Here is a 16,031-nt window from a genome sequence, read left to right as displayed (position 1 = left end):
CAGTATTATGGGATGTATTATGTGTACGCCTGACTAAAGAGATGAGTTTTTAAACTACATTTAAACTGGGAAAGTGTGTCTGAGCCCCAAACACTATCAGGAAGATTATTCCAAAGTTTGGGAGCTAAATATGAAAACACTCTACCACCTTTAGCAGACTTTGATATTGTTGAAACTACCAGAAGTCCTGAGTTTTGTGATCTCAGTGAGCATGAAGGATTGTAACGTGTTAGAAGACTAGTTAGATACATGGGAGCTAAACCATTAAGAGCCTTATAAGTGAGTAAAAGCAGTTTGTAATCAATTCTAAACTTAACAGGTAGCCAGTGTAGAGATGATTAGATTGGGGTTATATGATCATATTTTCTTGTCCTGGTAAGAACTCTGGCAGCTGCATTTTGGACTAACTGTAGCCTATTTATTAAAGATGCAGGACAACCACCTAGTAATGCATTACAATAGCCCACTCTAGAGGTCATGAATGCATGAACTAGCTTCTCAGCATCAGATACAGATAGGATGTTTCTCAGCAATATTTCTAAGGTGGAAGAAGGCTGTTTTTGTTGTATGGGCGATATAATTTTCAAAAGGCAAGTTGCTGTCTAATATAACACCCAGGTCTTTCACTGTTGAGCTACTATTAACATCCCTCTACTGTAAATGGAAGTTGTGAGAGTTTTTGTGTACCGGTTTTTGGACCGATAAGTAGTATTTCTGTCTTATTGGAGTTTAATAACAGAAAATTACAGCTCAGTCAATCTTTTATCTCTCTAAGGCACTGAGTTAATTTGGACAATTCAGCTATTTTATCTGGTTTTGATGAGATATATAACTGTGTATCATCAGCATAACAGTGGAAATTAATCCCATGTCATCTAATAATGTTCCCTAATGGAAGCATGTATATCGAGAAGAGCAGGGGTCCAAGGACTGATCCTTGAGGGTCCCCATAATTAACTGGCAATAAACTTGAGGATTCACCATTTAATTCTACAAAATGGTATCGATCAGACAGGTAGGATTTAAACCAACTTAAAGCCTGTCCATGAATTCCTGTGTGATATTGTAAGCAATCTAGAAGAATGCTGTGATATATAGTGTTGAATGCAGCACTAAGGTCAAGTAGAACTAATAGTGACATACAGTCTTGGTCCGAAGCTAAGAATAAGTCATTTGTAACTTTAACAAGTGCAGTTTCTGTGCTATGATGGGGCCTGAAACCTGACTGGAACTCTTCAAAGATATAGGTGGGTACATTACAGGGCTATCGTCACGCATTTCAGTCTATTCTTAAGCTCTCCCGCCACACATTGTATTTCTCACGCAGAAAAACAGACAATTATCATATATTTAATATGCTGCAGCACCCAAAATGTATTTGTCCACACAAGCGCTTGATTCTCTATGGAACCGAGCAGGAATCAAGCGATTCTTCCCTGGAGTTCTTTGTCGAGCCTGGCACTTATCAGAAAATCAAAATAAATAGGCAACACAATAGCTAATCAGAAAATAGCACTATTGTAACGCAACAACCAATGAAAAAAAGCATATCCTGGAATTGTTCAGCATCACTTTGAGCACAAATTAGGTCATGATCTCCTGTTGTAATGTTACAACAAATTCACAACTTGTTTGACACAAACAATGACATTTTGACTGCTGTTAGAGAATGTTTCCCAGATAATCAGCATCAGTTTTTTATGAGTGTCTGTAACTTAGCCAACAGTTTTACAGCCTGTTCACTGACAACACCTGCTCAGAACAAGTAGTCTATGCCAGTGGTTCTCAAATTGGGGGCCCTGTGATGGTGCCAAAGGGCCCCAGCTTTAGGATATTTTATAAAATAATGATATTATCATAAATACTGTGTAATTAAATATAAAATATTAAGTTTCGGAGTGTTTTATCTGGAATGTTTTTTTTTTGTTTGTTTTTTGTGGTTGGGGGTTGGGCGGGCATGGGTGGGGTGGTGGGTGTGGGAGCGAGGCATATTTAAAATATGTCACTCTTGCTTGTCTTCAAAACTTGAGAGCCCCACATTAGGTTAAAGCTGTAGCCTATACATCACGCAATGACAAAATCATAAAGCTTTAACCTATTATGTTATGATATCTAGTTAGGTCAATAATAATTTCTGTTGTGCTTTCTATTTTTAGGTACATAAAATCGGCTGCAGATACTTGTCTTTCATCATTTAGTGAATACACGGCAAACGTAAATATGAATTTTGATTCTTGTGAGAATGGAATGCATGGGTTTTTATAAAAAAAATTTAAACAGCGTCTCTCAATCATCATCATGCTCGTGTTCATCTGATGACACCGTCATCCTGAATTTCCGATGTGTGACCGTGTTGAAGAAGAAGCCGTTGCCGAAGGAAGCCAGCCTAAAAGGCCATGCCACATAAACTACGAGGCAAAAGCAGTAAGTGGTGGAAATTGCTAAGTCAAAGTTGCTTGCTAAGTTTCATCTTGAGTAACAGCTTTATCCCGGTTCTAGGCTGTCCCAGGAACACTAAATACACCCTGCATAAGACATTGGTCCACCAATCACAAGCTGATTATTCTACTGAGCTTAACTGTAAGAAAAAAACATAAGGAATAAAACTGACACAGAATGAAAGATTTGCAACACCAGCTGCCCTTGAGTGAAGGTCATGCGTGAGGGAGGGGAGGATCAAGGACAGTACTGTGAAGGGAGTAAGAGAGGAGGGATTGAATTTGAAGGTTTTGTAAATGTTTACCAATGTGGTGGAGGACAAATGACACTGACACTAAGTTAATGCTGTACGGTTGAAACTTATGGAAAGAACTGGATGGCACTAAGTTAATGCTGTATGGCAAACTTATGGAAAGAACTGGATGGTAAAAAGAACTTAAAAATGTCTGAACATTTTCATTCTCTCTTTTTCATATAAATGAAATTCTACAACAATCACGTGAGATTTGGAATAATACAAAAAAAATGTATAAAGTTCAGTCTTTCAGTTAAATGTGAACAAACATTTAACTGAAAAGCTTTTTAAAGCTACAACTAAAATGCATGATAAACTACCAGACTTAACAGTTCACAGTGGATCTAAAAAAGCTCCATAGTTTATGCCACTACATGAGACGTGACCTTATGGCTTCTCCATCAGAAGCGATGCACAAGAGAATCCAGGATTCCCCTCACGTGTGAAGCGTGTGCACATACGTCCTGTGTCAGTATAACTTTTATCTGCCAGTCTGTCTTATATGTGCCAGTAGATATTACAAAAATGAACAGACAGAATTACTGTCCATGTGACAGCAGTTCACAGTGAACAGATTAGCATTAGCTAGCTAGCATTTTTCATTAGCATCAGGTATTGAATAAGATATGATGAATAGGAGTTTGTGTCAATATTTTGTTTTTAAAGAGGTGCAAATTATTACTAGGTGTTTATTCAGTTTTTGTTATTTTGTTATAAATTATTAATAGGTGTTTATTCAGTTTTTGGGGCAGGCTGGTTTGTTACCCGGATGTAGAAGCCCATGTGCCTTGCAGTAGAGCTACTTGAGTTGCAGCAGGAGCTTCACATCACTAGTTAGATTTCTCTCTCTATCTCTCTCTCCTTCAGTCGCTTGCTTTAGTTTCTAAGTAAGTTTTATTCCTTTATATATGTTTTATTTCCAGAAGAGTTCAAACCACATGATTAATTTTATAGGATGTTCAAGTTAAATCTATAACCTGTATTAAGTAGTCCGTGTCTCATGTCATCCTGTCATCTTTGTGACATTTTAAGTTTTTTTTTTCATTTGTATTTGTTTTTAAACGCTTTCCCTCTCTCTCTCTCTCTCTCTCTCTCTCTCTCTCTCTCTCTCTCTCTCTCTCTCTCTCTCTCTCTCTCTCTCTGTGTTTATCTCACCATGGGGATGGAGGTTGTGCACAAACACAAGGATGATTTTTATTCACTTACGTTTTTCTGTAGTTACTAATAAGTTAATAACAACATTAACTTTATTATATAAACAAAATATACATTTAACACTAATTTAAAAAAAAACATATTTTAAAATAGACAAATGAAATAAGAATGAGTATCTTCACTGTAGGTTTTATGATAAATAACAAAGCAGAAACTCAGATAAAACAATAAGATTTATTATGTGTGTGAACAGAGTTAATATAACAGATCAACAGTTTTAATATAAAACCCATATAGATGTTAGCAGTAAATGTGCTAAGTGAGTTGAAGCTCGGTTTAGTGTAAGGAGAAGTGGAGTGGGGATAAGAACCTTTGGCTGATCTCTCCACTATGCTCTGGAGTTCAGTACTGTGAGGTCTGTGAAGGTGAGAGCACTTCAGTTCAGCGAGCACTAAGCACTCGCCAGCGTCTACACCAGACACCAGTCAGCTTCACTCCCACCAACCACTGAGATGGAGTCAAAATACACTGGAAAATGTCCTGTGATTTTCTGCTCGTCCTCTCTCTTGTTGTTGACGCTCTGATTCGTCTGTGTGTAGCATTCACTTGACAGAAAACCAGCAGGAGTTCTTCAGGATGCTGGACGAGAAGGTCGAAAAGGTGAGACGTCTCACAAGCTCGGCACGTTCCTCAGACGCAGTCATAAAACATTGTCTTCATCGAAGTTTAACCTCACGTCGGCGAAGACCTGCAAAAAACACAGCAAATCAGAAAACTTCTGGATCTGCAGTAATATCTGTGGAATGAAACTGCTCTAGTGTGACCTTAATTATTATTATTATTATTATTATTATTAACTCCACCCACTGCAGTCTAACCTCATCAACAGAGCGAGAGGCGTTGATCATGCACACTGTTCCCTGCTTCTTGTACAGATCTATGATTGGCCGTGTGGACTGCAGGTAGATCTGGATCCTGAGGATGAAGAATCAGCTTGACTGGTCAAATAGAACCTTCAAAAAATATCCACTTAAATGGTAACAAAAGACAGTGAAGTTTAAAAGAGGAGTGAAAGGAAAGAATGGATGGTGGGATTCTGAGTAGGGCCCAAATTTGAGGACCTACAAAACATAGTGGCAATGGGAACTTTGAGAATGTAGGCTCTTTTTAACATAGGGGTCTTAAGACTATGCCTGAGAACATCGCTAATGTCAAATGTCTTATGTTCTGTCCTTATGGCCCTTGGGAATGTAGGACCATGTTAAATATAAGACTTAGAACTGTGTGCCAGACAATGTTAGGCCAATAAGAACATAGGATTCTAAAGAATGCAAGGACTTTGTCAATGTAGGAGAATGCAGAGCCACTGAGGACCTAGAACCTTTGAAATCATGGGACAGTTGGAGACATAAACCCTTTGAGAACATAGAGTCCTGAGAGCAGACAATCTTTGGGAATTCAGGATCTAGTTAACATGAGACCTTTGGGAAGCTAAAATTTTGGAAACATATGACATTGTTAACATAAGGCTGTAGTAGCCACAGTCCTGATATCTTTCAGTCTGTAGGAAGTGGGAATGTATCACCTAGAAACTTCAGCTTGCTCATTGCTTTGTTGATGAGTTTTATAAATAAAGGTCTCATTTATAAAACTGTGCGTAGGATCCCTACTAAAAGTTTACGTGCGCACAAAAGCCAAAAATGGCGTACGCCAAAAAATATTCCGATTTATAAAACCGTGCGTACGCACACCTGAAAGCAATGTTCCCTTTATAAATTACAGATCACTTGCGGATGTGAGTACGTGAACCAGCCTTATATCCTGCCCTGTACACGCCCATTTTTAAACATAAATAGTCAATGCAAATCACCTCATGCTTGCTGTTCCGCATGTAAATGAGAGTGGAATCCCATATATACTGTACCTGGAAAACTGGCATGCGACCTGCCAATTAATTAATCCAAGAAAGTGAAAAAGTGTATTTCTGTTACTTTGAATAATATCGACAGGTGAGAAAAGAGGGAAAAAAACGCAATTTCTCAGACACTGAGATTGAAACACTTGTAGGGGAGGTGGAGGCTCAGAAAACTGTGTTATTTGGTGGCCACAGCAGTGAGGTCACTAATAAAAAGAAGCAGTGCGAGTGGCAAAGTCTTGCTTCTGCCGTCAATGGTGTCGGTGGGACAGAGCGGACAGTTGCAGAATTAAAGAAAAAATGGTCCGACCTGAAGGTATACTAATTTTTTACCAACATAGTACATTTGTGTTTTATTAGGCTATATATATAAATAGCAATATTGATTTTCAAAAAGTTTTATTTCCTTACAGTATGCAAAATATGTGAAATAAAAATTCTCATTCATTCAAGGTGCAGGCAAAGAGCAAACTGTCCTCCCACCGCCAGAGCGTGGCTGCAACTGGTGGAGGCCCAAGTACAGCTGATCTCACATCAGTGGACAGCAAAATCGCGGCTATAATTGGGGAGGTCAGCGTGTGTGGGATTGTGTCTCAAAAGGAGGGAAACACTGACGTGACTGAAACCACAGAGGAGCAAGGTTATACAGATTTTTAATCATTAACACTGTACATTTGAGTGTGTGGGGTGATAAATGGATAAATGTTGACAATTGTTTGTCCTCCAGTCCTTCCGGAGTCTGAAGCTGTGGGTGAACAGGAGGTTCAGGGTGAGGGGTTCTCAGATGCAGATGGCAGTGCCCATTCTGCATTTGGCACGTCTGAAAGTGGTCGGGTACTCAATGACGCAGTCCTGCAGTTACAGCAAGAGACAATAAATGCTGTCAACAGGGTTGCAGATGAGCTACGGCAGATGAGAGAAGTGATGCAAGAAATTGCACAATCATTAAAAGATGCAGTTAAAACATGAACCTTGAGTTTTGTCTTTCTTTACAAACACCGCATTACATCCTCACGGATTCTTGCACCTCGTTGATATCCCTCTTGTCGGCCAGGGGGCTGTGGCTCAGGGTCGTAATGCTGGGGTAGAGGGAGATCAGGAGGGAGAGGAATACCATTCCTCAGTGCTATATTGTGCAAAACACGACACACCCTGACAATCTTGCACACTTTTGCTGGATGGTATAAAAGTCTGCCACCCAAAGCATCCAGAGCATGCCATCGGCATTTCAGGATGCCGATGGCATGCTCCACAACTGTGCGGGCACGAGAGTGAACCTCATTATAATGAGTTTCCTCAGCGCTCTGCCGGTTTAAAAATGGGGTGAGGAGCCAGCGTCTCTGGGGGTAGCCACTGACGCCTGCAGGTTATAATTATATTAAAAGCAACATTGTTATAATTATATTAAAAACAAAATTGGTACATTTTCTACTTTTTAATATTGTTAAACTCACCAAAAAGCCAGCCATCAAGTACTGCGCCTGCATTTAGTCTGTTCCCTACACTGCTATGTGTCAAGATAAAGGAATCATGTGTTGAACCAGGCCAGCATGCCAAAATGTTTGTGAGGGTCATGTTGGAGTCACATATGATTTGCACATTAATAGAATGCACATGCTTTCTATTAACATAAGCAAGTCATGTTGAAGTCACATATGATTTGCACATTAATAGAATGCACATGCTTTCTATTAACATAAGCAAATTCATTTTCAGATGGTGCCCTTATAGCAACGAGTGCAGTCAATTGCGCCGATTACATTTGGGAAACCAGACAAATTGCATTTTAATTTCGGCCTGTTCTCGCTCAGTGTAGGGGAACCTGATGTATCGACTACCCATATTAAGTATACCATTCAAAACGACAGATATTATGGCACTCAGGGACGGCTGTGATGTACCAGACCTACAGGGTGAGATGATAGATTCCAACAGAATTATTTCATATGCAAAAAGGTTTTAGAGACAAAGTCGAGGATTACTTGTAGTTTTTTCAATATACATAATTTACTTGTCTTCCAATTCCCGCTGGAAACAGCCCGTTGCCAAGAACCCCAGAGTGGTGAGGACTTGTATTTGGACTGGGATGGCATGGTTCTGGCATGTTGCCCTCTCTAATACTGGACCCAATTCAGCACATAGATCCAAGACCACAGCTCTAGGGAATCTAAATCGGCTTATTAGCCAGTCATCATCATGGGCCAGGAAATCATCATGGTCCCTGAAAAGTCGTTCTCTCCTTATTCTGCCATTGGCGTAATCCTCCAACAGTGCCAGCAGTGCCATCATGAACCATTACATACCCAGGTGACCGGAGGCTTTATATGTATCTAGCAATTAGACTGATCGTTAATACCTTGACAAAATCACAGAATTAATTTGTGGGCGAAAATTTAAGACGGAAATGTTATAGTGAACACATGCTTCTTCATGGCGGTTTTGTAATGAACACCGTAATAGTTAGGACTGATGATGTAGCGATTGTGATTCATGACTGTATTTGCAGACTTTGACATTTTATGATATATGTACATTAAGGAAAATATGTTGTTTTTACACTGTGTTCTGCAGTTCTCTAATAAAATAGTATTTTAATGCTGTATCACATGTAGTCGCGCCATCTCCTCCTGCGCTCCTGTTGTGGACAATGTGACTGTAAGGCAGCGCTGATATTATTATTTATTTATTTGTTTGTTTGTTTATTTAATACATTTTGAATTACGTTTGGATTTTACTAGATGTATATAGCCTAAAACAATTGGCACAAATACTGTTGGATTTAATCTTCATGATAATGTGGATATAACGTATGAAATGGAGTGAAAATTAATTGTTATAATCGTTTTTCTTACATTTATTTTCTACAATCTGACTTCAGTTCATGACCTCACCATCTGTGTCACCAATTCCCTTTGTCTCCAGAATGTGCGTATGCACGGCTTAAAGTTTGCTTATAGGTGCGCACATTTTCCTGTCAAGTTTGTTTTTTATACTGTAGATCACAACCTTTGTGTGGGAACTGGCGTACGTACGTTTCCAGCCCCGTTTTGTGCATATGCACGCTTTATAAATGAAGCCCCTGGATTTTATATAAATGTGAATAAATTAGGTTACCTTTTCTCCAAGCTCTCTCAGTTGTCATCCGTCCTGCCACTGCTTTTCCCTCTTTTTAGACACCTCTTGATACAAACCTGCAACCAGAGAAAATATTGCTGATCAGACATTAAGTCCTCAAGTTACAGGAGAAAACTTAATATGATCCCCATAATGACCTGTCCACAGGGGTGTTTATATAGTTACCCACCAGAATACCAAATAAATGACTCACTTCATTACTACATTCAAAAACTAGGACAAATTTGACGTCTGCCTTGTCGTCCATGACCTTGCTCCAGGCCTGAAGGTTATCTTCGTTGTGAGGGGATCCATCAATAAAGGAAGTGGATCTTCTTTCCATCTTCCTTCATGGTTTTGTTAATTGCCTAGGGGTGACAGAAAATGAGAAATATAACAGTTTTTATGCGATAAACAATTTGAAGACTGACAGCTGTGGAAAAAGGGGTGTCTTTGGTTGTGTCGTGATTTATAAGGATTGTTTGGCCATTGGAAGGAGCTACTGCCACTGGGCTATGGACCGTGTCCTCAGCACTGTCTACAAGTTTGTAATAAAAAAAAAAATAGACTGAATATAGTTGGTGAAAAACAAAAACAATAATAGCCACCATCCAATCAGCAACTTGTTACTACACCATTGGTGATGGTTCATGCAAAAGCTCTCTATGACTGGTCCAAATCCCAGATGCCAGCAGTGATGCATAACATACTTCTTTATCATCTACATCCACCGAATGGCTGCAGCTTGCTAATCTGAACTCAGTTTCAGAGATAAACCTCGTACCATTGCTGAAGATCAAAGTGCACAAATGAAGTAATAAACAGACAGAGCGGACTCAAACCAGACAAAACATCACACGCGCTGCGGTAAATATTCAGATAGTCTGTGTGAAATACATTTCAAAACAGAAATGTTTCATGTTACAAGCACCTGACCAGATTGGACTCAGAGTCAGTTTACACAACGCCGTCCTTGAACAACCAGCGAGTAGTTTTTGGGGCAAAACCAAAATAAGCAGACCTTCCAAAAGAAGCCTCAAAGTCTGCAAAGGGCTGGTGTGGTTTTAGCTAAATGCTCAGGGATTCATTCTCATCCTGCAGAGTATACTATACTCTCAAATAATCTCAATTCATTTTAATTTAAAAAAAGCATTCATTCTGCAACGATTATAGAATTGATGCTTTTCTGTTCAAATTTTTCACACAATTCTCATTGCACTTTTTAAAAGCCTTTGGTCAATGAGGTATTAAAAAGGTCAAGAATTTGGCCATCAAACAGTTTTTCTTCTTTTTCAGCTACAGTAGTTTTTTTTTTTTTTTTTTTTGACTCAGTTAAAAGACCTGATGTTTCATTGTGAACTACAGACTACGTGCAGCTGTCCTGACTCGGAGCTCTTCCGATTGCGCTCCTCTCTCAGCAGGTCTCCAGCAGACAGATGGGTATATCTGTAGTTCTGACATAAACAATGACGCAACAAGTAACAGTTACACATCCAGCATACAGTCAGCCATTACACTGTAAAATACTGTAACTACGAGCTGAACAGTGAAAGACCTGGGTGTTTATTAGACAGTAACTTGTCTTTAAATTCATACAGTCCTGCTCACCATTATTGGCACTCATGAAGTTTATGTACTTATTGTGGAATATCTACTGAAGGAAATTTATCAAGTGAAACAACATATTACTACAGATAGCTTATGTTTGATACAAAACAGAAAATGATAAAGAACATTTAAAAAGATAAACATTATGAGGAAAACATAGAAAAAAAATAATGTTTGCCATGTCAATGGTATTGGCACCCTTTGCTACAAATCAGTATGGAAACCCAATTTGGCTAACCCATTGCAAATCACAAATGAGGATCAACTGTGATAAATTGCCTCCACCCATGTGACATGAAAGCCACCTATTATTCCCTCTTCATGTGTGACAATGGTAGAGACAAAGGAGCTGTCTGAGGACAAAAGAAATGCTATTATTTGCAAGCACAAGACCTCCAAAGGGTATAAGGCCATCTCCAAGTCGTGGCCTAATGGCTAGAGAGTCTGACTTGTGACCCTAAGGCTGTGGGTTCGAGTCTCGGGCCGGCCACGACTGAGGTGCCCTTGAGCAAGGCACCAAACCCCCCAACTGCTCCCCGGACGCCGCAGCATAAATGGCTGCCCACTGCTCCAGTGTGTTCTCTGCTGTGTGTGCACTTTGGATGGGTCAAATGCAGAGAACGAATTCTGAGTATGGTTCACCATACTTAGCCGTATGTCACGTCACTTTTATGTACAGATGAAACAAAAGTGGAGCTTTTTGGTAATGCAGACAAACAGTATGTTTACAGATGGTGCAATGAAGCCTTTAATGAAAAGAACACCATACCAACAGTCAAGCATGGTGGAGGATCCATAATGCTGTGGGGCTGCATCTGGTACTGGAGGCCTTGACCGTATCACAGGCATCATGAAATCAGAAGATTATCAAGCAATTCTAGAGCGAAATGTGTTACCCAGTATAAGGAAACTTGGTTTGAGGCGAAGATCTTTGACTCCCAGCAAGATAAAGACCCAAAGCACACCTCCGAAAGCACGCAGGAATGGTTGAAATGGAAAAAATGGCCAGCAATGAGTCCTGATCTCAATCCAATTGAAAATCTTTGGGGGGAGCTAAAATCTGCCATTGGAGAAAGGAACCCTGCAAATGTTCAATAACTTGAGCATATTGCAAGGGAAGTGTGGGAGAAAATACCACCTGAGAAGTTTCTAGATGGATACAAGAAACGTTTGTAGGCTGTTATCGCTGCCAAAGGGTGTGCAACCAAATATTAAGGAGGGGTGCCAATATTGCACATGCTGGTTTTCTGTTTTTTCCTTTGGAATTACATTATGTTGAAATAACAATTGTCTTTGTTAAATTACTTGGGACCTCCAATTAAAAGATCCTGCTGGTATAAATTTGGTACATACAGTTGCTTTTTCCTTCTTCAAGAATGTTAAAATTTTCTTTCTTTTAACTACATTACCCATGTGCTTTGTGTTCCTTGTGACTACCCTAGTCTAACATATATTATTGCTGTTTAAAGTAGTTAAATGCCGTGGGCTGACAGAAGTACGGTTGAGACAACATACAGTCTAATACAATCTGAAACACGATCGGCTCTCCGATCAAAACATAAACAAAAACCCTCACCAACCCTCCCCTCTGCCCCATCCCCAAATAAAGGGGCTCAAACAACTCATCACAAACATCATTCACCAACTCCTACCATGAAGCACGACAGACAGGCTCCGCAGGTCTGGCATAACAGTCATAAAATATAGAAACGAATTCCGTCCTTATTTTTTCCTTATTTTTCTGTGATCTTGTTGACGAAAAGATAGGAAAATCCTTATCCCCAGCACTTTCCATTTGCCTTGCACTGAACATTTTTGAGTCAATCGTGATGCTACTGTGTGTGCACTGACTAGTGCAAGGCAGCTAAACAGCACTTCCGGGGCCTGTTGCATTAGGACGTTGAGCTTGATGCCTGACCTGGACACATAGGCCAGAGGGAACTACATAAATGATCCTTTCTAGAACAGGAACAATATTTTATACAACAGGGTTGTAATTGGCAGTTAGGGACAGATTTGGTGAATTGATTCATTTTGGAGAGAAATCTGTGCACTTGATGAAATGTGGTTCATTGGAAGCCTGCTGCCTATAGGAGGAAAAATTTTATGCACCCTCCCAGGTTACCGAAGATGTATCCCTCAACAAGGCCACATTCCATTTTCAGTTCTTATCGAGCACATGCACACATACTTCCCTAAAGTTCCCATCCTTCTAGCACGTACAATGTTAACAGGGGTAAAAGATGATAATGGTGTGAGACAAGTCTTGCAAGACAAAATGAACAGTTAACAGTTGGAACAAGGGCCTCTTGTTCTTTCTCACTGGTCTGACAAACAGAATTTACTGTAATAGCACATAATTATATAAAAACATAACTATTGTATAAAAGCAGCAGTAGTAATGTAATATACAGATGATTTGATGACTGACAGTACTGATGCTGCACCGGTGTCAATTGCTGCTTCAGCTTTCTGTTCTTTACTGACAGAAGTGGACCCTAATGTGGTCTTCTGCTGCTGTTGTAGACCATCTGCCTCCTGGTTTGACATGTGCATTCTGATATGCTTTTCTGCTCACCACAATTATACAGTGATCTGGGTTAGTTGTAGCCTTTGTCAGCTTGAGGCAGTCTGTCCAGTCTCTGCTGAACTCTCATCAACAAGTTTGTTTCTATATACAGAACTGCTGCTTAGTTGATATTTTCTCTTTATTGCACCAGGTCAAAATCTCACTCTCTCTTCCAGGGGCTCATTTTGATGAATCATTTTATGTTAAAATCTTTGATATGAAATTCTTTGACTACCAATCAGCTACACTAGTCATTTTAAAATGAAGTTTAAACATATGCATACTTATGAGTAAATGTAATATACATAAAATGAGTAATTTCATTTAAGTTTAATTTAATAAAGTCATTAAGATGTTTAATAAAGATGTGCCCTGTGGAATAAAATCACAAAACAGAACGGAAAGTGAAATCTTTCAGGGTGAACCTTTAGGTTTATAATTTTACCTAAAATTTCAACTAGTTGAAAACAACCACAGCATTAAACAGGCTGATATGCTGAATGAGACCTTACAGCACATATACTACAGATACAAAGTCAGACAATACCTCAGGATTTCCTCAAATTCACTTTATTAACATAACACGATCAGAATTATTTACAATTGAACATAGAAAAAAACCCAAAAAATAAAAAATAAACAGAACCACTCCTCCGGATGATAAACTTGGTTATAACAGAAACTAACAGAAATTATTCAACATATTTGCCAAGGATATCTGCATCCCGGAACAGGAAATAGTCCTAGGATGGAAAAAAACAATATGAGAACAAGTTTTATGAATCTTTATAAGGACAATCAAATTATCTACAATATATCACAATAGAGGAAGACACTTACCTGATCATCAAGAACCACTTTTGTGCCCCCATATTCTGGCAGCAGAACCTTCTCACCAACTTTGACACTGACAGGCGTTACAGCTCCAGTCTAAGAAAAAAAAAATCATTGATACAATTTCAAAAAATGTTCAACACAATAAATAAATAAATAAATTTTTTGAGATAGATACCTTGTTGGTGGCACCAGGTCCCACAGCCACCACGGTGGCCTGAAGCACTTTGCCTTGGGACTTTTCTGGAATCATGATGCCTCCTTTTGTCACAGTCTCTGCTGCCAACCGCTCCACCAGAACGCGGTCAAACATTGGCAGGAATTTTCTGAAAGCCTTAGCCTAAGCAGGGGTAAAAGATGATAATGGTGTGAGACAAGTCTTGCAAGACAAAATGATGCAGATTTTATCCATATTAACTCCAGCAGAGGGCACTAAACAATGCAGAGTACTTGAGTAACAGCTTTATCCCAGTCCTAGGCTGTCCCAGGAACACTAAATACACCCTGCATAAGACATTGGTCCACCACAAGCTGATTATTCTACTGAACTTAACTGTAAAAAAAAAAAAAAAAAAAAGGAATAAAACTGACACAGAATGAGAGATTTGCAACACCAGCTGCCCTTGAGTGAAGGTCATGTGTGAGGGAAGGGAGGATCAAGGACAGTACTGTGAAGGGAGTAAGAGAGGAGGGATTGAATTTGAAGGTTTTGTAAATGTTTACCAATGTGGTGGAGGACAAATAACACGGACACCAAGTTAATGCTGTACGGTTGTAGGCAAACTTCTGGAAAGAACTTCAAAATGTCTGGATATTTTCATTCTCTCTTTTTCATACAAATGAAATTCTTCAACAATCACGTGAGATTGGAATAATACAAAAAAAAATCTGTAGAAAGTTCAGTCTTTCAGTTAAATGTGAACAAACAAGGAAAATGCTAAATCTTTTTTTTAAAGATCCAACTAAAATGTATGATAAACTACCAGACTTAACAGTTCACAGTGGATCTAAAAAAAGCTCAATGGTTTATGACACTACGTGAGACGTGACCTTATGGTTTCTCCATCTGAAGCGATGCACAAGAGAATCAGAATCAGAAAGAGCTTTATTGCCAGGCATGTTTTCGCATGCGAGGAATTTGTTTTAGTGACAGAAGCTCCACAGTGTAACAGAATGACATATACTATATAGGCAAAATTGTATGTACACATGTACAGGATGAAGCGTGCAATTGAAATATACATATACAAATATAGACAATTTGTATGTACAGATGTGCAACTGTGAAGTGAATCCAGGATTCCCCTCACGTGTAAAGCGTGTGCACGTACCACCTGTCAGTGTAATTTTTATCTGCCAGTCTTTCTTATATATGTGTCAGTAGATATTACAAAAATGAACAGAATTACTGTCCATGTGACAGCAGTCCACAGTGAACAGATTAGCATTAGCTAGCTAGCATTTTTCATTAGCATCAGGTATTGGTGGCTGCATGATGACCTTGCCGGGTACATCACTAAAGCACTACATGTTAACTCGCCAAACTGATAGACGAGTAAAGGGAAAAATACAAATAATATTTTGGTAGTTAGATTATATAGCTAGAAAATAAAGTAAGCTTACTTTCTTAAAATAAGAACATTAATCGTTAGTCTTACCATATCTGCAGCGAATCTTTAGCAGTTCTCGTGTGTGTGAAAGAGCAAAGAAAATGTTCTGGCAACGAAGAGACACCACGCCGAAAAAAGACCCACGTGAAGAAAGCTCTAGAAGTCCAGCGCGCATGCGCAAAAGCGCACGCTGCCTGAAAAGAATTGAGCAGGATTTCAACAATCTGTACAAACCAATAAATCTATTCCAATACATATAAACAATTAGTTTATATTATTATACATTGAAGAAATGTTCAATATTCAGTCATTAAACATTGCTAAATCATTATTTTACCAGTGCAACACTTACAGGGATTACACAATGTCAACCCTTGACCTCGCTTTTTTTCTCCAATAGCATTTGAGAAACTTCTGGAAGTTCAGGCCCCGGAACGAGCATAATTACAGTTTATATTAAAACTGTGTAATATAAGGACTGTTATCTGTATA

General features: G+C 39.0%; 1 protein-coding gene and 1 pseudogene across 1 annotated transcript; both read right to left on the bottom strand.

Annotated features, from left to right (window-relative positions):
* Positions 1-4,140: 4,140 nt before the first annotated feature.
* On the bottom strand, positions 4,141-9,784 carry LOC113655471 (annotated as a pseudogene).
* A 3,865-nt stretch (positions 9,785-13,649) lies between these two features.
* On the bottom strand, positions 13,650-16,023 carry LOC113655474 (heat shock 10 protein 1). The gene is made up of 5 exons (XM_027166043.2): positions 15,892-16,023; positions 15,588-15,733; positions 14,108-14,269; positions 13,936-14,025; positions 13,650-13,838 (listed from the first exon to the last, which is right to left on the bottom strand). Exons 2-5 carry the CDS (start codon positions 15,588-15,590, stop codon positions 13,788-13,790), a joined length of 306 nt encoding a protein of 101 aa, XP_027021844.1. The 5' UTR covers positions 15,591-15,733; positions 15,892-16,023; the 3' UTR covers positions 13,650-13,787.
* Positions 16,024-16,031: the final 8 nt, after the last annotated feature.

The sequence above is a fragment of the Tachysurus fulvidraco genome, chromosome 6, assembly GCF_022655615.1.
Source record: "Tachysurus fulvidraco isolate hzauxx_2018 chromosome 6, HZAU_PFXX_2.0, whole genome shotgun sequence".
Lineage (NCBI taxonomy): Eukaryota > Metazoa > Chordata > Actinopteri > Siluriformes > Bagridae > Tachysurus > Tachysurus fulvidraco.
Note: the sequence above shows the minus strand (reverse complement) of the source record. Positions and strands in the feature narration are given on the sequence as shown.